This window comes from Phacochoerus africanus, chromosome 2 (genome assembly GCF_016906955.1).
Source record: "Phacochoerus africanus isolate WHEZ1 chromosome 2, ROS_Pafr_v1, whole genome shotgun sequence".
NCBI classification, from domain to species: domain Eukaryota; kingdom Metazoa; phylum Chordata; class Mammalia; order Artiodactyla; family Suidae; genus Phacochoerus; species Phacochoerus africanus.
Genome location: NC_062545.1, coordinates 191,769,130 through 191,788,546, shown reverse-complemented (window position 1 = coordinate 191,788,546; position 19,417 = coordinate 191,769,130). Strand labels below are relative to the sequence as shown.

The window sequence follows — 19,417 nt, the reverse complement described above, 5'->3', positions numbered from 1 at the left end:
GGCAAATACATAAGTTACATAGTTGTGAAAAAAAATGAGCTTTTTTAATAGAGAAGACTCAATTTTCTTAAATAATCAAAGTCTGATAAAGAGCATGAATCACAAAAAATTATTTTTGTTTGTTTTTTTGTCTTTTTGTTGTTGTTGTTGTTTGTGTTGTTGTTGTTGTTGCTATTTCTTGGGCCGCTCCCGCGGCATATGGAGGTTCCCAGGCTAGGGGTTGAATCGGAGCTGTAGCCACCGGCCTACGCCAGAGCCACAGCAACGCAGGATCCGAGCCGCGTCTGCAACCTACACCACAGCTCATGGCATTGCCGGATCGTTAACCCACTGAGCAAGGGCAGGGACCGAACCTGCAACCTCATGGTTCCTAGTCGGATTCGTTAACCACTGCGCCACGACGGGAACTCCCACAAAAAATTATTTTGATAAAGCACAGCATATCTGTTTTCTAGGCAGATTATTTAAAAGGTGAAGAAAGGCCTTTCACAATCCTATTAAGGACAGACCAATAGTCCAAAATAACTTTGTGTCTTTTAGCAGATTAAAAAAAATGATTTCATTTTTTACCTAAGTACGCTATTGATATTAAAGCTTATTTTTCTTTAAGCCAATTAAATAGAGCTCTTTTACAAATTATTTTTGGCAATACCCTCCAGAGATAGAAAAATGTCACATATACCTAGCATATCTTCAACATCAACATACAAACAGACGCAGAGATTCCACAGCTTTCATTCCAAAGTTTTAGCCAAGAATCAGGTACAACAATATAAAACTCACTCATTTTAAACCAGTTGAATACAAATGTATCTCTGGCAGATGGAACAAGTTAAGATTATCCACTCACATGGCTAAGGCTTTTTACTAATATTTGTGGAGAAAAAATTTATAATATGTGTTTGTCCTTTACTAATAATCTTATGGAGGCTGTGGACTAGATTTTGACCAAGGGAGCATCTATAGCTATCTGTATTTTAAATAGTCTCTTTCCCTCTTTTTTTTCTCTTCAGTTTCAGGCAATCATGGGCAGTGTTTTAATTATCTTCTGAGGTGTTTACATTTCAGATAAAACTTACGACTTCAAGGGATAGAGAATTAATGCAAATTTTCTTCTAGGGGTTTTGGGATATGTTTATTATCTAAGTCTAGGGTACTTATTATTTAAAGTTTTCCTTCATATTAGAGATTAAATGGCATGAGATATTCTGCCCATTTCATTGTCAATCATACAACATCCTCTTCTTTGCTCTCCCCACTTCCTAGAGATTCTACTTCTTAGTGTCCTAATCAGGCTTTATCACAAGCACGTGGACCTTAATCCGTGGCAGCTTGTGATTTCCTAGCTTGGCAAAATAGCACTCTAAGATCTCCTTCTTATTATTCTTCTCTTCCACCTTGTCTGCTAGTCCTGAAACTAGCAGAGTAGTGGACAATTGCATGTCCTTCTCTAACTTTAGCTCTTCCAGCTTTCAAGTTAGCCTCTAGTTGGGCATCAATGGTCAGCTGAACTGCTCACAGTAGAGGTTGGCCCACTGTGGCAGACATTTGTTTCTCTTTACTGGAGTTCTCTTTGTGCAGTTTCTCAAACAAGCTCATTAAAACAGAACTTGCTTACAAGACGTCTTAGGTGACTGCAGTATGAGTAGATCTTTGTACACCACCAAATCTTAAAAGTTTATAATAGAGGTCTTGTAGTCCCCATTGTGGCTCAGTGGTAACAAACACAACTAGTCACGAGGATGTGGGTTTGATCCCTGGCCTTGCTCAGTGGGTTGGGTATCCAGCATTGCTGTGAGCTGTGGTGTGGGTTGCAGACACAGCTTGGATCCTGCATTGCTATGGCGTAGGCTGGTGACTGCAGCTCCGATTCAACCCCTGGCCTGGGAACTTCCATATGCCATGGGTGTGGCCCTTAAAAAAAGTTTACAATAGAGGTCTTAACTGGGTTCAGTCACATATTTGGTCCAGATGGCTTCAACTAGACCTTACTCTTAAGGCTGCATCCTTGAAAATGACCCCACTGTGGGAATGGTAAGAGTGTACCTTCCAAGGAAGGAAGAGGGAATGAGGAGCCCCTGATTGCCTGGGTCTAGCTCGTGGGTCAACTGGTGGTCATGTCCTCTTGATGACCTCCTTCAACAAGTTGCATTATATAAAGAGATGAATTTGGGATAAATTGTATTACAATGTTGAATGTTCCCAGTCAGGTACATAGAATGGCTCTCATTTATTCAAATACTCTTTTATGTCTTTCAATAAAATTTTATACTTTCCTCATATAGGAAAAAGCAGATATGAAAACTGAAAAAGCATCATGGCTTGAGGTAATTATTGTAAAGGTCTTAAGTCCTCTACAACTCCATAGATTTTTGAAGGCATGATTGTATTACAGCATGGTACAATAATTAACATTGACTATTGTTTAAAATGAATGAAGAAGCTTTTCCGTTGAGTCCCCTTGAGTTTGTAGATATAGATAATTGGAAGGGGAAGAGGAGCAGAAAATGAGGTTAGAGCTTGAAGAATTGTCCAGAGCAGGGTCATGATAATTGGCCTTTCCTATCTGAGCTCCTCCTGTGAATGCATCCAGACTGAAGCCTAAGAAATAGTCTTAAATGAAATCGAATGATTAGCCTGAGAAGGTAGAGGACTTTCAAAGTGGAGAATTATGTTTCCTTGGGGCTTAGAAATTATTCTAGTGCATTCAAAAATTTGTAAGGATCTTGAGGGATTTAGTGATATGGTAAAGAAGACATGATTTTTCTGTATAATGTGGGTGAGGATACACTTAGAAACTCCAGGGAAAACAAAATCTGTATAGGAAATCATTGATCAGATGTGGAACAAACTGAAATATGGCATGATTATAATCAATTGATAGAGACTAAGCAAAGAAAATTTAAGTGATTTTGATGCTTGCAAAATTGGTACAAGTAAATTTTCAAATGACATATATAGTGACACAACATTTCAGCATCTCTGCTTTTCTGCTTTCTTTAAAAGGACTCTCTAGGTATAGGTGATATAACTCCAACTTAGGCTATCTTGAATGAGAAGAGAATCTATTGACTTACAGAACTGACTAGCTGACTCTTCTATACCTTGTTTCTGCTTTCATCTATGTTGCCTGCATTATAGAGCAGTTTTTCCATATGGTGAGAAAGATAGCTATCAGCTGCTCCAGGTTTGCAGGGTTTTTGGAGTTCACCAGCTCACACAGACATTTTTCTTCTATTATTCTACACATACCAGTTAAGAAAGACCGGCCTCAGAGATGAAGTGCTGTAACTGGCCAGGGCATTCTCAGTCTGGTCACACATCCACCATTCCTGATATCTGAGCCCTGTGGGAAGCTAGATTCATGGTGTTACTGATTCCTGTTTAAAAAAAAAAAGTGTTCTTTTGACAATATTGATTCTTCCAATCCAAGAGCATAGTATATGTTTCCATCTGTTTGTGTCATCTGTGATTTCTTTCATCAGTTTCTTGTAGTTTTCATGGCACAGATCTTTTGCCTCTTTAAGTAGGTTTATATCTAGGTATTTTATTCTTTTTGGTGCAATGGTAAATGGGATTGTTTCCTTAATTTATCTCTCTCATCTTTCATTGTTAGTGTATAGGGATGCAAGAGATTTCTGTGTATTAATTACTACCCAAGACAATTTTCAGATTCAGTTCAATCCCTATCAAACTGCCAATGGCATTTTTCACAGAACTAGAACAAAAAAATTTAAATTTGTATAGAAGCACAAAATACCTTGAATAGCCAAAACAATCTTGAAAAAGAAAAACAAAACTGGAGGAATCAGGCTCTCAGACTTCAAACTCTGCTATAAAGCTATAGTAATAAAAATGGTATGATAACTAGTGCACAAACAGAAACATAGATCAGTGGAACAGGATAGAAAACCCAGAATTAAACCCATACACCTATACTCAACTAATCTGTGACAAAGGAGGCAAAAATATACAATGGAAAAAAGGCAGTCTCTTCAATAAGTGGTGTTGGAAAAACTGGACAGGTATAGGTAAAAAAAAAAAAAAGAAGGAAATTAGAAATTTTCTAACACCATACACAAAATTAAACTCAAAATGGATAAAAAGACCTAAGCATAAGGCCAGACCTAATAAAACTCCTAAAGGAAAACCCAGGCAGAACATTCTCTGACATAAATTGCAGAAATATCTTTTTTGATCCACCTCCTAGAGTAATGAAAATAAAAACAAAAGTAAACAAATGGGACCTAATTAAACTTAAAAGATTTTACATAGCAAAGGAAACCATAAAAAAGAAAAGACAACTCGCAGAATGGGAGAAAAATCTTTGCAAATGAAGCAACTAACAATGGATTCTCCAAAATATACAACCATCTCTCATAGCTTTATCAAAAAACAAACAAGCAAACAACTCAATCAAAAAATGGTCAGGCAATCTAAATAGACATTTCTCCGAAGAAGAAGGACACATGCCCAAAAGTGCATGAAAACATGCTCAACATCACTAATTATTAGAGAGCCTTGGATACTCTGAGACTTAGTTTCTATATAACTGATTGAATCTTTCTTGCGAGTTTATACCCTACTGAATACCAGAGGCAGGTGGTAATAAACTTTTGATAGATACCTTAGTTAGAACCAGTTTAAAAGTTTCTTTTAGCTAACTCAGTATGTTTGAGATGTATGCTAAATCTTTTAGGTGTCCTCTGTCTTCCTCTGTAAAATGGCATTTTGATATATGGGGGGATGGAGTAAAGTGACTTCAGTGTGGGGTATTTGGTGTTTCAGATACATTTGGTGTTCTTTGGATCCTTTCTGGTCTCTTCTGTGGAATGGATGGTTTTGTGGTATGGAGTGGCCCCCACATGGCCTTTTGAAGTGTTGTGTACCTGTTGCTAGAATTTAGAGTTCAGCAGTGAAACACAATACAACTTGTCCTCTGCCTATACATCCATAAGAAGTTTCTTCACTAAAGTCTTATCACTTGAATCATATGGAGTGATTTTTGTTTCCTGCTAGAACCCTGACTGGTATAAAATTGCTGACTGACTTTGAATTAAAGGTCACTGAATTAATAATCACCAATCATCCAAGTAACATATATGTATATCTATTACAGCAGTCATAATTATCACTGTCTGTCTCCACTGTCAAATGGTGAGGTTTTTGAGAGCAAGGATTTTCTTCATCTTTATAAAACCACTGTTTAGCCTACTGTGTAATTAAGTACTACACACAGTGCTGCAGACTTCAGAGAAAGTCCCATAGACTTCAGAGAAAAGGAATATCTATAGCAGTCAGGGAAAGTTTTCTTGTGACTTGAACTCTGAAAAATGGATAGAATTTGATTGGATCAAGGAGAAGAAACTTTCCAGTTGGGAAGAACATTGAACATTAAGCCATGGAGGCTTAAATAAACGTAGTGTCTTCTTGGATCAGTGAGGGAACTGCTTAAAATAGAGAGATTTTGTGGGGAAATAAAGTTGAGGTCAAATTATAGAAGATCTTAAAGTAGTGCAGAGGCATTCCAATTTGAAGGAGAAGAAAATATAATCACTAATTCCTTTTGAATTATGTAAATTACATCATAAAATAGATGTAAAAAATCAGTACTGTTATATGATAGAATAGAAAGAATACAGAATAGATCAAATGGGAAGGTGGTCCCCAGCCAGTTACAGTAATCCAGATATGAAATGATTTAACCATTTTTTGAGCACTTATCATTCATTCATTTAATCATTCAAGTATCATTTGAATTTCTATCATGTATTAGGTACTGTACCAGGTATTTGGGATACAGTGGTGAGCAAAAAAGGAATAAAATTTAAAAATTATGTGTCATAAAGGATAATGAAGAGTAAATTAAAATTTTAAATTTCACTTAATAGGATTTTAGAAGTAAGTAGACATATTTGAGGGAAATAGGCTTGCACCACAACCAAAATCAAAGGTACATGAACAGTAAATCAATGAATGAGTCAAGTTAGTATTAAATGGTATCTACAAGATCTATAAGAACAAAAATCCTGTTATTTTTGCATTTTGCCTAATATGGTTTGTACACATTGGAAACCCACTAGCATAAGAGTTACTGTCAAGAAGTCAGCAGTGTTGTCAAACAACTACCCATATTTTATTGACTTGATAATTCCAGGAGGTGATGATGGCATAGACCTAATTTGGCCAGGAAAGTCAACTACCCCAAAACAGGGGATCAACTGAGAAAACAAAGGAGAGGTTTTTGTTTTAATATTAAAATGTAAATTTAGTCATGCATATTTGAAAATCCTGCCACACTTTAAGCATGCTGTTTTTTCCACTGACCTGATTGCCATTCATGTAAATAAATTTGTGTTAGCAGATTCATATTGCTTCACTTCCTCTTTTATGACTATTTCCCCTATAAGGACTGTTCTTAGAGTGAAGTGGCATTTATTCCCTTGAAATTGCTTGTGAATTGAACTGGGATTATAGTCACTATGACAAAACACTGCTGTAACCTATTCATTGTGGTTGCCAGGGTGTTTGTATGTGTTGGGAGGAGGACAAAACAGGAGGGTTGGGCCTGTTTTCATGGAACCTACAGTATGGTGGATGAGATAGATGTTTACATAATAATTACACAAATAATTTCAAATTATAACCAAGTTATAGGCTATGAAGGATAAGCGCATGAACTTTGAAGGTTGATGATGGGCATTGGTAAAGCTGTGATACTTTAGTTGAGGTTTGAAGAATGAGTAGAAGGTTTTTAAGAAGTATAGAGAATTCCAGGCTGAGAAACCAGCAAGTACATTTTCTCTGTGAGGGGAAGGAGCATGTTAAGAACTGAAAGTGTAAAGGCCGAATTTCAGGGTGGAAGATAAAGTTGGTATACTATGAAGAAGCTGAGGTAGATAGCAATAGGATCATAAAGGGCCTTGTGAGCCATGATCAGAATTTTGTCCTTCCTTCTTAGAACACAGGAAGCCATGATGTGTTTTAAGCTGCGTGTGTGTGTGTGTGTGTGTGTGTGTGTGTGTGTGTGTAATTTGCAATTAAGAATTGCTCTGTTGAAGGATGGATGATGAATGGACAAGAGGGTCAGAGTAGATATGCAGTAAAGCCTAAGTGAGAGAATGATGATAACTTGGACTAAGATGGTGGCAATTGAGATAGAGAGGAATGAATGCTTTTCTAAGATATTTAAAAGGTAAAGTTGGTAGGATTTGTGATGGATTAGATATGGGGGATAAGAGGAGAGGGAAGACTGTCAAGGATGATGCCTAGGTTTCTGGTATGAACAAATGGATACTAGTCCCATTCATGCAAAGAGAGATCATGAAAAAAGCCCAGCTCTACTGGGGGAAAAACATGAGTTGTGTTTTGGCTTATCATGTAGATATATGGGTCTGGAATTCAGAGGGTAAATATCATGGAAAATTGCTATTATTTTTTGACTTCCTGGAATTAATCCACTTCTTATGTTTGGAGATATTCTTAACAGCCTGGAAGAAAGAAGTGAAGCATGTCGCTTAGGTTTCTCCAATCAAATGTACCCATCCAAAATTTTAGATTGGGAATAAGTGACATAAGGAAGTATGCCTTAGGAAGAATCCCCTTTTAGGGGATTAGGCTTGCACCAAATAATCAATGAGGAAAGGAGTGGGAAGGAATTATATGTAGGAGACATGTATTCTGCTGAAAAATTTAGCAATAAAAGGAAGGTAATACAGTGCAATTAAAATGGATAATAGTTTTAAATTAAGAATTTCTTCAGATTATGATTTACACATATGGAGCAAGAGGGGAAAGTGTTACTTATAGGTATGGGAGTATATAATAAAAATAATGGGGCTACTTTCCCAGGAAATAATGTGTTAAAATAAAATTAACTTGAGTCAACATTCTATAATTTTTCAAACAGAGCACTATATTTCATTGAGGGGATTTAGGAGAATAAAATTTATTATTACAGTATATATATTTTTTGGCCATGCCTGTGGCATGTCCAGCCACTGCAATGATAACTCTGGATCCTTAACTGACTGCTCCACAAAGGAACTCCTAAAGTTTATTATTTAAAACTCTTCGGTAGATGGAAAATCTTTATCTTTATTGTTTTTCCAGAAGGGACTTTTGGAATGGGATGGGGGTAGTGGAGTTGGTAGAACTCAAGTGTATTTTTTTTTAGAGTAATTAGGATATGCATACATCTGAATATAAATGTGAATAAATTGATTTCCAGGTTTCAGTAAGGTAGTGTTTCTAGGTTTCCACAATTTTACATTAAAAAATCTACTGTTGATGGCCAACAAACACATGAAAAAATGCTCAACATTGCTGATTATAAGAGAAATGCAAATCAAAACTACCATGAGATATCACCTCACACCAGTCTGAATGGCCATCATTAATAAATCCACAAATAACAAGTGCTGGAGGGGCTGTAGAGAAAAGGGAACCCTCCTGCACTGTTGGTGGGAATGTAAACTGGTACAGCCACTATGGAGAACAGTTTGGAGATACCTTAGAAATCTATACATAGAACTTCCATATGACCCCACAATCCCACTCTTGGGCATCTATCCGGACAAAACTCTACTTAAAAGAGACACGTGCACCCGCATGTTCATTGCAGCACTATTCACAATAGCCAGGACATGGAAACAACCCAAATGTCCATCAACAGATGATTGGATTTGGAAGATGTGGTATATATACACAATGGAATATGACTCAGCCATAAAAAAGAATGACATCATGCCATTTGCAGCAACATGGATGGAACTAGAGAATCTCATCCTGAGTGAAATGAGCCAGAAAGACACAGACAAATACCATATGATATCACTTATAACTGGAATCTAATAGCCAGCACAAATGAACATCTCCTCAGAAAAGAAAAGCATGGACTTGGAGAAGAGACTTGTGGCTGCCTGATGGGAGGGGGAGGGGGAGGGGAGGGGGGGAGGGGAGGGGGAGGGTGGGAGGGGGGAGGGGGGGAGGGGGGAGGGGGGGATCGGGAGCTTGGGTTTATCAGACACAACTTAGAATAGATTTACAAGGAGATCCTGCTGAGTAGCATTGAGAACTTTGTCTAGATACTCATGTTGCAACAGAAGAAAGGGTGGGGGAAAAATGTAATTGTAATGTATACATGTAAGGATAACCTGACCCCCTCACTGCACAGTGGGAAAATAAAAAAAATCTACTGTTAAGTTAAAGCGGGTCACTCTTTTGACCTGTCAAATTTTCTAAGCAGTAATAGCAAAGTAGTGCCAGCAAGGTTATTGATAATTTAACCTTCATATCCATTCTTTCATGCCTTCCTAAAAAAGGGATAGTTAATAAATATAAACAAGTATAGGAATAAAGCTGCTTGATTTCTTACATCATCAGACTTACACTGAATTATCATTGTTGACTGTCTTTAACACTCATGAACAACATCACATAACATTGTAATAAAATTGGTTATTCAAATATGATCTGAAGTACTTAAGAAACACCGGTGTAGGTATCTTTTTCATCTTCATAATCTGTGAAACAACTTAGATTGTTGGGAATTTGGGCAATAATTTACATCATTTACTATTAAACACATTTTTACCAGAAATATACCAATAATGAAGGCAGTTTGGGGGAATGATTTGTTTAAATTATTGTGAGCAAATTATAAACTATAAATAATGTATAAATCACAAAGTGAACTCTTTCACTTTGGATATGCAAAATCTAAGAGCATAAAGTGTCCAACGATAGCATTTTGGACAGAAAAAATTAATGTGCACTTTATTTGAACTAAACAGACTAGTCACTCAAAATATTTGTTGAATGAAATGTATTTGCATTCTTATACTTGCTTTTCAAGACGTTTTGAAAAATGCTAAATGAAAAATTGAATCTTGACAGTTGATTCTGGTGATTTATGTTATCCTGTTAAGGTTAGTATCAGTTTCATTGCTGTTTTCCAAAATATTTTTTAACCTGTTATTTTTACCTGCGGAACGGATAGTCTTAAAAAAAAAAAACCCACCCCGGACAAGTTCCCTAACCCTGGGTCGAGAGCTTCCGCGCCCGGTGCACTTTCCGAAGGCGGTAGAAGATCGGGTTCTCGCCCCGCGGGCGGCGGGTGGGGGTGAGGAAGGCGTGAGCGCAGCCGCGTGAGTCTCGCGGGGATTTCGATCTCGCGCCTCAGCGCGATTTGTCGCTCCCGCCGTGGGCCTCGCGCGGACGGGTTGGGCTGAGTGAGGCTGAGGCGGAGCGCCAGACCTCCTAGGGCATCTGCTGTCACGTTCGCGGCCCTCGCGACCTTGGGTAGAGTCTGGGTCCGGGGAAGGAAGGGCGTGAGCCTTAGGGTCCTGGGGGGAACGGGGGAGAGGGACTGAGGTGGGTGGAAGGAACTGCGCGTGGCGGTTATTCGCTGGGCAGGCAGCCCTGAGGGGTCGGGGGCCCGGCGGGCCCTGTCCCCAGAGGTCGCGTTCTGGGGGCTTCCTGGCGTGTGGCCTTGCTCTGGGCCGCACTGCCGCCCGAAGGCGGGTATCGGGGGCAGACTCGGGGAGGAGAAGCGAGTGGGCTGTGGAGGGAGTCGGCCAGTGAACTTCCCGCTTCAAAACGCGCAGGCAGAGTAGTTTCCTCAGTGTGCCGACTAGAGAGCCGAACCCCGCCTCAGGCGTTATCTTTAAAATGCGACTTGGTAGTTCTGGGAATACTTCCAATTTGTGGACTCTCGGTAAAATACCAAGTGTAAAGTTGCTCAGTTCCCGCAGGTTGTTTTACCTCGCTGTTGGTGAAAGACTAAAAATCTTGCTACCCGTAGTGATAACACGCAGAGAAAGGACGTGTTGAGAGAGTTGTTTATTTTAAAGAGCATATACTTTTGAGAAATCTGGGTGTCTGTGGATTACTATGCATAAACAATTATGAAGTTTCAGTCATGCAACGATATTCAGTTTATTTTATGATATAAAATTATATATATTTAATATATAACTACATTCGTTTACTTAATTTATATATTTAATATCTATAATTAAATATATGTAATGACGTTCATTTTTTACGTACCTGCTGGGGCTCTGCCCAGTACTGGAATGAAGGGGTCTTTTCCCTCCCCAGTCTTTTGCTCCACTCACGTTTTTCTGTAATAATGCTCTGTGAAAAGGTTGTTTATAGAAAATCCTTGCTTATTATTATTATTCTTTTTTTTTAGCAAAGTATCCAGGATGAATGACAGCCTGTTTGTCAGTTTGGACAGACTGTTGTTAGAATTTGGTACGTATAAAATGAAAATAAAGAAACAGGTAACTATTTATATTGTTATTTGACATTTTAACAATGAAATGAAATCACAAAAGAATTATTTATTTTAGTTTTCCAGTATGAGCAAGATATAAGTACTAAAGAAGATATAATTCAACGAATTAATAGTAAGTAGTTTTGCATGACAGATGTTTTTATTTTTTAATTTTTATGGAATGTAAAATACTGTGCAGTTACCTTGTTTAGGGTAACTTACAGTTGGCATAATTTTTTTCCTGGTTTTGTTTAGTGACTGATAACGAGCTATTTAACTACACTTTTTCAATAATAAATTTCTGTATTCAGCATTAATTATTTTGTGTTTAAGGATTGTTTTAAACAGAAATGACCCTTAATTAAATACAATTGAAATTATTGTTTTTCTCAGATAACACAGGTCATTTCAAATATTTGACTGAAAAATTGCAAATATTTTTATAAATCATCAAAAGTCAGAGGCCAGATTAATAGATGCCACATTTTCAGGAATGCTAATTCTGAGTATTATGAATGGAATGGCAAAGCAAAGGACATAAATATAGTATTTTAAGATCCTACATAAAAACTAACAAAAGCAAATATAATAATTTTTTAATAGTTCTGAAAGGTAGACAAGTTATCTTCTGCAACAAAAAGAATTTAGAATTTAAATAAGAATTTATTTTAATCTTTTAAAGAAAGTATACTTTATCTTATATTTACTCACTAGTAACAAGGAAATGAGTTGAAGGTGCATTAAATAATGTCATGAAATTGATGAATAGAAATTTCATATTTGTGAAAAACAAAACTCTTAAGGTAGTATTATATGAGTAAATGTTTACATAAATTCATAGCTTTGTAAGATATCACTGATCTTAGATATTACCTAATCCAGCCCTCTTACATTAAAGATGAGGGACAGGGGAGATTTATTTCTCTTAAATCCCAAATGCAAATTTGTAGCTTCTGGGTCTAAGAGGAAGCCTAACTCTGGTCCTGGGCTTTTTAGCATAGTGCACTTCCTATCTCAAGCTTCTTTTCCTCTCCATTCTCTGGTCCTTCTTCTTTTTTTTTTTTTTTTTTTTTTAAGTCAGTTGCCATACCTTGTTTCTACTGTATTTGTTTATTTTGAATTTATGATTTCTTTTTAAGAAAATAAATATTGTCTTTTCCCAGAATGCTTTGAAGATATTAAAGAAAATAAAGCGACCATTTGTAAAATACATGAAGCTATAAATACAACAGATGAGGAAATAGGTCATTACTGTAGACATAGTAAGGAGATCAAAGACAGCTGTAGTAAGTGAGTATTTTAAAGAGACTTTCAAAAATTGTCATTAAATTCTTTCATTCAAGGTTTTGAGTTTATAGTGGAAGACATTTGCTTTAAAGTAGTATTTTATGTTAGGAAAATGATGAATCAAATCTTCAATTTCCTTGTTATATACCACTGTAAAAGGGATCACAGAAGTTTCAAAAGAAAAATAGAAGTGCTGTAAGATCTCTTGAATTCAGATCCAATTAGTCTCAATACAGTATTTTGAATAATCTAGGCACAGAATAGAAAATTCTTTTAAACAAATAAATTTGACATAATTTCCATCTTTGAATTTTCAAGATCTTATTTTTGTCTAAGGGACCCTAGCCTAAAATTCATAGCTTTTCAAAATAAAAATATTCAATATGTTAAGAATTCTTTCAATATAGCTTCAGGTTTTGGATTCTGGTAGTTACAACTATTATAAGACAAAACATTTTGAAACAAAGGCTTGTTAATGGAACGTAATTGTATGGACAGGTACTTACAAAAATAAAATATGTTAGTTTTCTGTATTTAATTTTATGTGAACCATTGTGTTTTTATTTAGTACTGTACTTCCAAGAATTATATTTGTTTTTAAATGTTATTTAAAAATTCATAAGCTTTTTTGGTTTTCCCTCATTACTTTTTTAATACTGGTTTTAAAATTCCTGTTGTGGCTCTGTGGGTTAAGGACCCCAAGCTGTCTCTGTGAGGATGCAGGTTCTATCCCTGCCCTTGCTCAGTGGGTTAAGATGTTCCTGTAAGCTGTGGCATAGGTTGGAGGTGCAGCTCATATCTGGTGTTGCTGTGGCTGTGGTGTAGGCTGCAAGTGCACCTCTGATTAGACCCTTGGCCTGGGAACTTACATACACTGCAGGTGGGGCTGTAAAAAGAAAAAAATATATACTTAACATAAAAATTCAAAGACATACTAATGTATGGTGTAAAAAGTTTCTCCTTACCTGCATTCCCCATGCCACCCTGCTCTCTTCCTTATAGGCAGTCATCCTTAACAGTGAATACCATTTTGGACCTTCTGAAATACACATTCATCATCATTGTTACATATGCTTTTATACATATATATCTGTATATCTATTTTTCATTTTTTAAAAAATGCGATCATACCATACTTATTCATTTTTTTATCTTTTTAGGGCCACACCTGCAGCACATGGAAATTCCCAGGCTAGAGGTCAAATCAGAGCTGTAGCCGCTGGCCTACACCACAGCCATAGCAATCCCAGATCTGAGCAGCATTGGCCACCCACACCACAGCTCAAAGCAACGCCTGTTCCTCAACCCACAGAACAAGGCCAGGAATCAACCCATGTTCCTTATGGATACCAGACAAGTTCGTTTCTGCTGAACCATGATAATTCTTCAACTTTTTAAAATGTAACAATATGTAACATAAATGGTGCTATGCATGTCATGACTATGTATAGTTTTCATTCTTTATTTTTTAACAGCTCCATAGTGCTTTATAGTATTGATGTATCCTAAGTTTTTTAACCATTTTCCTATTATTAAACATTCAGGTTATTTCTAGTTTTTTCCTATTGAAAGCAACATATACAGGTATCCTTCTGCACTTCTAGACCTGTAGCTCTAGAATGAACTCCTAGAAGTTAAATTGCTAGATCAAAGAGTATGTATGTTTAAATATTTGATAGATAATGCCAAACTGCTCTCTGAAAAATTATACTAATTTGTATTTTAACCAACGATATATGAGAGTTTCTATTTCCTTACACTTTTGTTAATACTAAAATTATTAATGTTTACTTTTTGGTAATATGATAAAAAAGCTACATATTGTTGAACTTTTAGTTTGATTTAGATTTATTGTAGTAGATTTTACCAGTGGTTTCCCTCAGTTGGCTGTAATATGGGTGGAAAGATACTGGTAGTTTCTTTTTAGAAACAGCTGTGTCCAAGATGTATGTTATACAAGCTTATTCTCTGCTGGGTTCTGAGGACAGTTAGTAGGATCTATTTCTTTTTAATGTGTGAATAACTCTAGTTCATGATTTCAGCATGCTCGTTAAGAGATTTAAATGTGAAGTATGAATTCATGAAAGTATTTAGGAGAAGATATAGGTGACTATCTGAGAGAAGAAGGCCTTTCTAAGTATGTCATCAGAGGTGGAAAACACATAGGAAAGAATGGATAAATATGACACATACAAATCAAAAAGAAAAACACCTCAGGAGTTCCCGTCATGGCTCAGTGGTTAACGAATCTGACTAGGAACCATGAGGTTTTGGGTTCGATCCCTGGCCTTGCTCAGTGGGTTAAGGATCGGGCATTGCCATGAGCTGTGGTGTGGGTCATAGTTGCAGCTTGGATCCCACATTGCTGTGGCTCTGGTGTAGGCCGGAGGCTACAGCTCTGATTCGACCCCTAGCCTAGGAACCTCCATATGCCGTGGGAGCAGGTCAAGAAAATGACAAAAAGACAAAAAAAAAAAAAAGAAAAACAGCTCAAAGTGATATAAAGAGCAAAAGGATAAGGTAGGAAAATGTCAAGAAGGGTTAATTTAAAAATAAAGTGGTTGAGGAAATTAGTAAGGAAGAGCCAAAACCCCATTAGAAACATGGGCACAGGAAGTTCCCATGATAGCTCAGTGGTTAACAAACCCAACTAGCATCCCTGAGGACGAAGTTTCGATCCCTGGCCTCGCTCAGTGGGTTAAGGATCCAGCATTGCCTTGAGCTGCGGTGTAGATTGCAGATAAGGCTTGAATCCCGCCTCCCTGTGGCTGTGGTGTAGGCCAGGCAGGCAGCTACAGCTCTGATTTGACCCCTAGCCTGGGAACCTCCATATGCCTCAGGTATGGCCCTAAAAAGACCAAAAAAAAAAAAGGTAAAGTAAATACCAAAATGAAGAAATATCTGTCTAATAAACTTGTGACCAAATGCTCAATCTTACTAATAAAGACATTCAAATTAAAGCAATAATAACATACTATGTATTTTTTTCACCTTTAAATTTTGCAGAAATTTGAAGAAAGATAATACTTAGTATTGGCCAGGAAATAAGAAAATCACCTCTCTGACACACTGTAGGAATGTACACCCATACATACCTTTCAGATGGCATATTAATATACTTTTAAACTTTAAAAATAAGCATAACTTGATTGAATGGTTCCATTTCTGAGAATTTTTCATGAAGAAATGACTAGGCAGTTTCTCAAAGATGTAAAGTACAACAAGGTGTTTATTTCAACCTTTTTATGATAGAAAAACATTGGAAACAACTGAAATGTTTAACATTAGGTGATTTTTTTTTTTTTTTTTGCTATTTCTTGGGCTGCTCCCACGGCATATGGAGATTCCCAGGCTTGGTGTCTAATTGGAGCTGTAGCCACCAGCCTATGCCAGAGCCACAGCAATGTGAGATCCAAGCCGCGTCTGCAACCTACACCACAGCTCATGGCAATGCCAGATCCTTAACCCACTGAGCAAGGGCAGGGACCGAACCCGCAACCTCATGGTTCCTAGTCGGATTCATTAATTGCACCACCAAGACGGGAACTCCTAGGTGATTGTTTAAATGAATTTTTGTTTTCCATATGAATAAACAGTGGGTGGCCCACTAATTTATGATGTAAATGAATAGTTATTGACATGGAAAGGTGTTTTTCCGTACATTACAAATTGAACAAAACATTTTTAGTATGAATCCAATTTAGTAATTGAGTATTTATATATAATTAGAAAAAGTCTAGAAATATGTGCATCAGAATGCTTGCAGTATCTTTTTAGTGAACATGTGTTTTTTATGGAGTTTTTAAAATATTCAGAATATATATATATAAAACCTTTGACCTTATAATTCTGTATTGGGGAATATTGTCTAAGGAAATGATTAGAAACTCAGACAAGTATGAGCATAAGCTTGCTAATCAAAATGGGCAACAATATTGGAATGATTAGATAAATTATATAATATGTTGTATTTATTAAAACCTTTACAATGAGTTCTTAGTGACAAAGAACATGTGTATAGTTTAAAGAAAGTGATGAAGGAGGATATGTTGTTATATGTGAATATGATCTCAAATATGTTAAATTATATACTTACAGTAAATCTAGAAAACTTATTAAAGCAACATTAGTAGTTATTATTCAGTGTTGAGAACATGGACAATAATTCTTTTCTTTCTTTCTTTTTTTTTTTTTTAGGGCTGCACCGGTGCATGTGGAGGTTCCCAGGCTAGGGGTCTAATCGGAGCTGTAGCTGCTGGCCTACACCACAACCACAGCAACGCCGGATCGTTAACCCACTGAGCAAGGCCAGGGATCGAACCCACGACCTCATGGATCCTAGTTGGGTTTGTTAACCACTGAGCCATGAAGGGAACTCTGATAATTATTTTCTTATATATACTTTTCTGTGCTTCCAAAGTGGGTATGTGTATTTTTGGAATCTGAAAAAATAAAGATCAGAAAAAAGATCTAGAGGAAATATTTAAATAATACTTAGAATGAAAGCTGCCATGGTATGTGCTAGTTTTAGATTTTTCATATTGGTAACATTTTTCTAGTCATGTAATAAGCAAATGTAGAAGTTGAGTATTCATTGTATTCTTACTATCCGATTTTTTTTTTTTTTTTGCTATTTAGGGCTGCACCCATGGCATATGGAAGTTCCCAAGTTAGGGGTTGAATAGGTGCTGCAGCTGCTGGCCTATGCCATGGCCATAGCAACAGCAACTCAGGATCCAAGACATGTCTACCACCTACACCATAACTCATGGCAAAGCCGGATCCTTAACCCACTGAGCAAGGCCAGGGATCAAACTCACATCTTCATGAATACTAGTTGCATTCATTACCGCTAAGCCACAATGGGAACTCCATTTTTCTTACTATCTGACTTTATGATTCATTTTTGGTCTAGTTTCTTTCTTTAAGATTCAGGAGGGTGTAAAATCTGACTTTTTAGATTTCAAAGGAGAGGAGTTTCCTCTGTCACTCAGTAGGTCACGATCCAGCTTGTCTGTGTTGCTGGTTCAATCCCTGCAGCACAGTGGGTTAGGGATCTTGCATTGCCGAAGTTATGGCATAGATGTGGCTCATATTAGATCCCTGGCCTGGGAACTTCCATATGCCAAGGGACTGCTGAAAAGGGAAAAAAAAATTCAGAGGAGGAAAAAAGCCCTCTTATCCTAGCTCTTTAAATTTTTCTCCAAAACAATTTCTTACCTAAGATCTTAGAACTATAATAAAAAGAATGCCTGATATTGCAGGTTGCAGAGTATATTTCAGAAATTGCAGTTATCTCCATTGTAATATACACTTCAGCCATGTCACATTTGTTCCTGCCCTAGTCGTGGTTCTAAAATAGGTTTTACGTAAAAATTAATGGCTATTGATACTTGAACATGTATATGAATGCATGAATGATTGTTGTGTAATGGGAGATGAGAATTTTTTCTTGATGTAAGATTTTTTTAGGGAAGAGAAAGATTTATCTTTAAATGGTTACATTCATTTTATTTTCAATTTGTTTATCATTCTGAGATGCTAATTACGATATTTTTTTTCCATAGCTGGAAGCCAACATGTGATGTATTTTACAAACATGAAGACTATATGCAGGACCAGTTTACTATTTATCAAGAAACTATTGAAAAAGACAAGTATATTAATTTAAGCTTATCAGTTCTAAAGATAGTATTAATAAGATATGGTTTGTAATAGAAACTTTGTGCACAAATTTTTTTTTAAGGTAATTTCAATGTTTTGGACTCTTTGGGTGTCATTGTTGGCCTACCAATTTGTTATAAATCTCTATCCAACCTTGGATATGTTTAAATATGTCCTTAGAATCTATCAGTAGTGATTATAAGGCAGAATGTTTCAGTCAATTTTTTTTTAATGACTGAATTGTTATAGTCAAACAATTGGAATAGTTAGCTGTACAAATAGCTCATGAAACATTTGGATTATTGACTTTTGAACGGTATTTTATATCAAACCATTTTTCAGAGTGCTAATTTAGTGGGGGGCTTAAATACTAATATTTGTGTGGGCTTTTTTTATTATGTGTAAAATCACCTGGTTTTGGAGACTAAATGAAATTAGTGAATACAGTGAAACAAAGGTGAGGAACTTTGAACACATTATATAGCATTATAATTTGTCTTAATTGAAAAAATGGAAATATTTTTATTTTTAACATAATTGGACAAGAGCAGTATCTATTTTTTAATTTTTATTTATCTTACTACTTCTCCCAGCTTTAGTGAGGTATAATTGACATATAACTTATATAAAGTCTGAGCTGTACAACATGATGATTTAATATATATGTATATTGTGAAATGATTACCACAGTAAGTTTAGGTAACACATCGATCACTTAACTACTGTGTTTTTTTTGTAGTGAGAATATTTAGATTTATTCTTTTGACAACTTTCAAGTATATAATACAGTATTATCATATTCACCATGCTTTATATTAGATCCCCAGAACTTACTTATCTTTTAACTGGAAGTTTGTACCCACTGACCAACATCTCCTTATTTCCTCTACCCTCCAGCCCTGGCAGCCACGGCCACCATTATACTCGCTGTTTCTATGAGTTCATCTTTTTTTTTTTTTTAAATTTTACATATAAGTGAGATTATAACAGTATTATCTTTCTCTGTTTTAGTGTAATTCCTTCAAGGTCCATCCATATCACAAATGGCAGAATTTCCTTTTTTAATGGCTAACATTCCACATATATATATTTTATTTGTATGTCTGTGTGTATATATAATCACATTTTCTTTATTCATTCATCTGTCAATGTACCCAAGTGTTTCCATGCCTTGGCCATTGTCTA

At 36.3% G+C, this 19,417-nt stretch overlaps 1 protein-coding gene across 1 annotated transcript in view; it reads left to right on the top strand.

Annotated features, from left to right (window-relative positions):
- The first annotated feature begins 10,031 nt into the window (after positions 1-10,031).
- C2H14orf39 (chromosome 2 C14orf39 homolog) overlaps positions 10,032-19,417 on the top strand; it is a 62,821-nt gene continuing 53,435 nt past the window's right edge. Inside the window, 5 exon segments of the mRNA XM_047767466.1 lie at positions 10,032-10,302; positions 11,198-11,259; positions 11,358-11,414; positions 12,445-12,571; positions 18,136-18,225. Of these exon segments, the coding sequence (XP_047623422.1) occupies positions 11,211-11,259; positions 11,358-11,414; positions 12,445-12,571; positions 18,136-18,225 (323 nt within the window). The 5' untranslated portion in view covers positions 10,032-10,302; positions 11,198-11,210.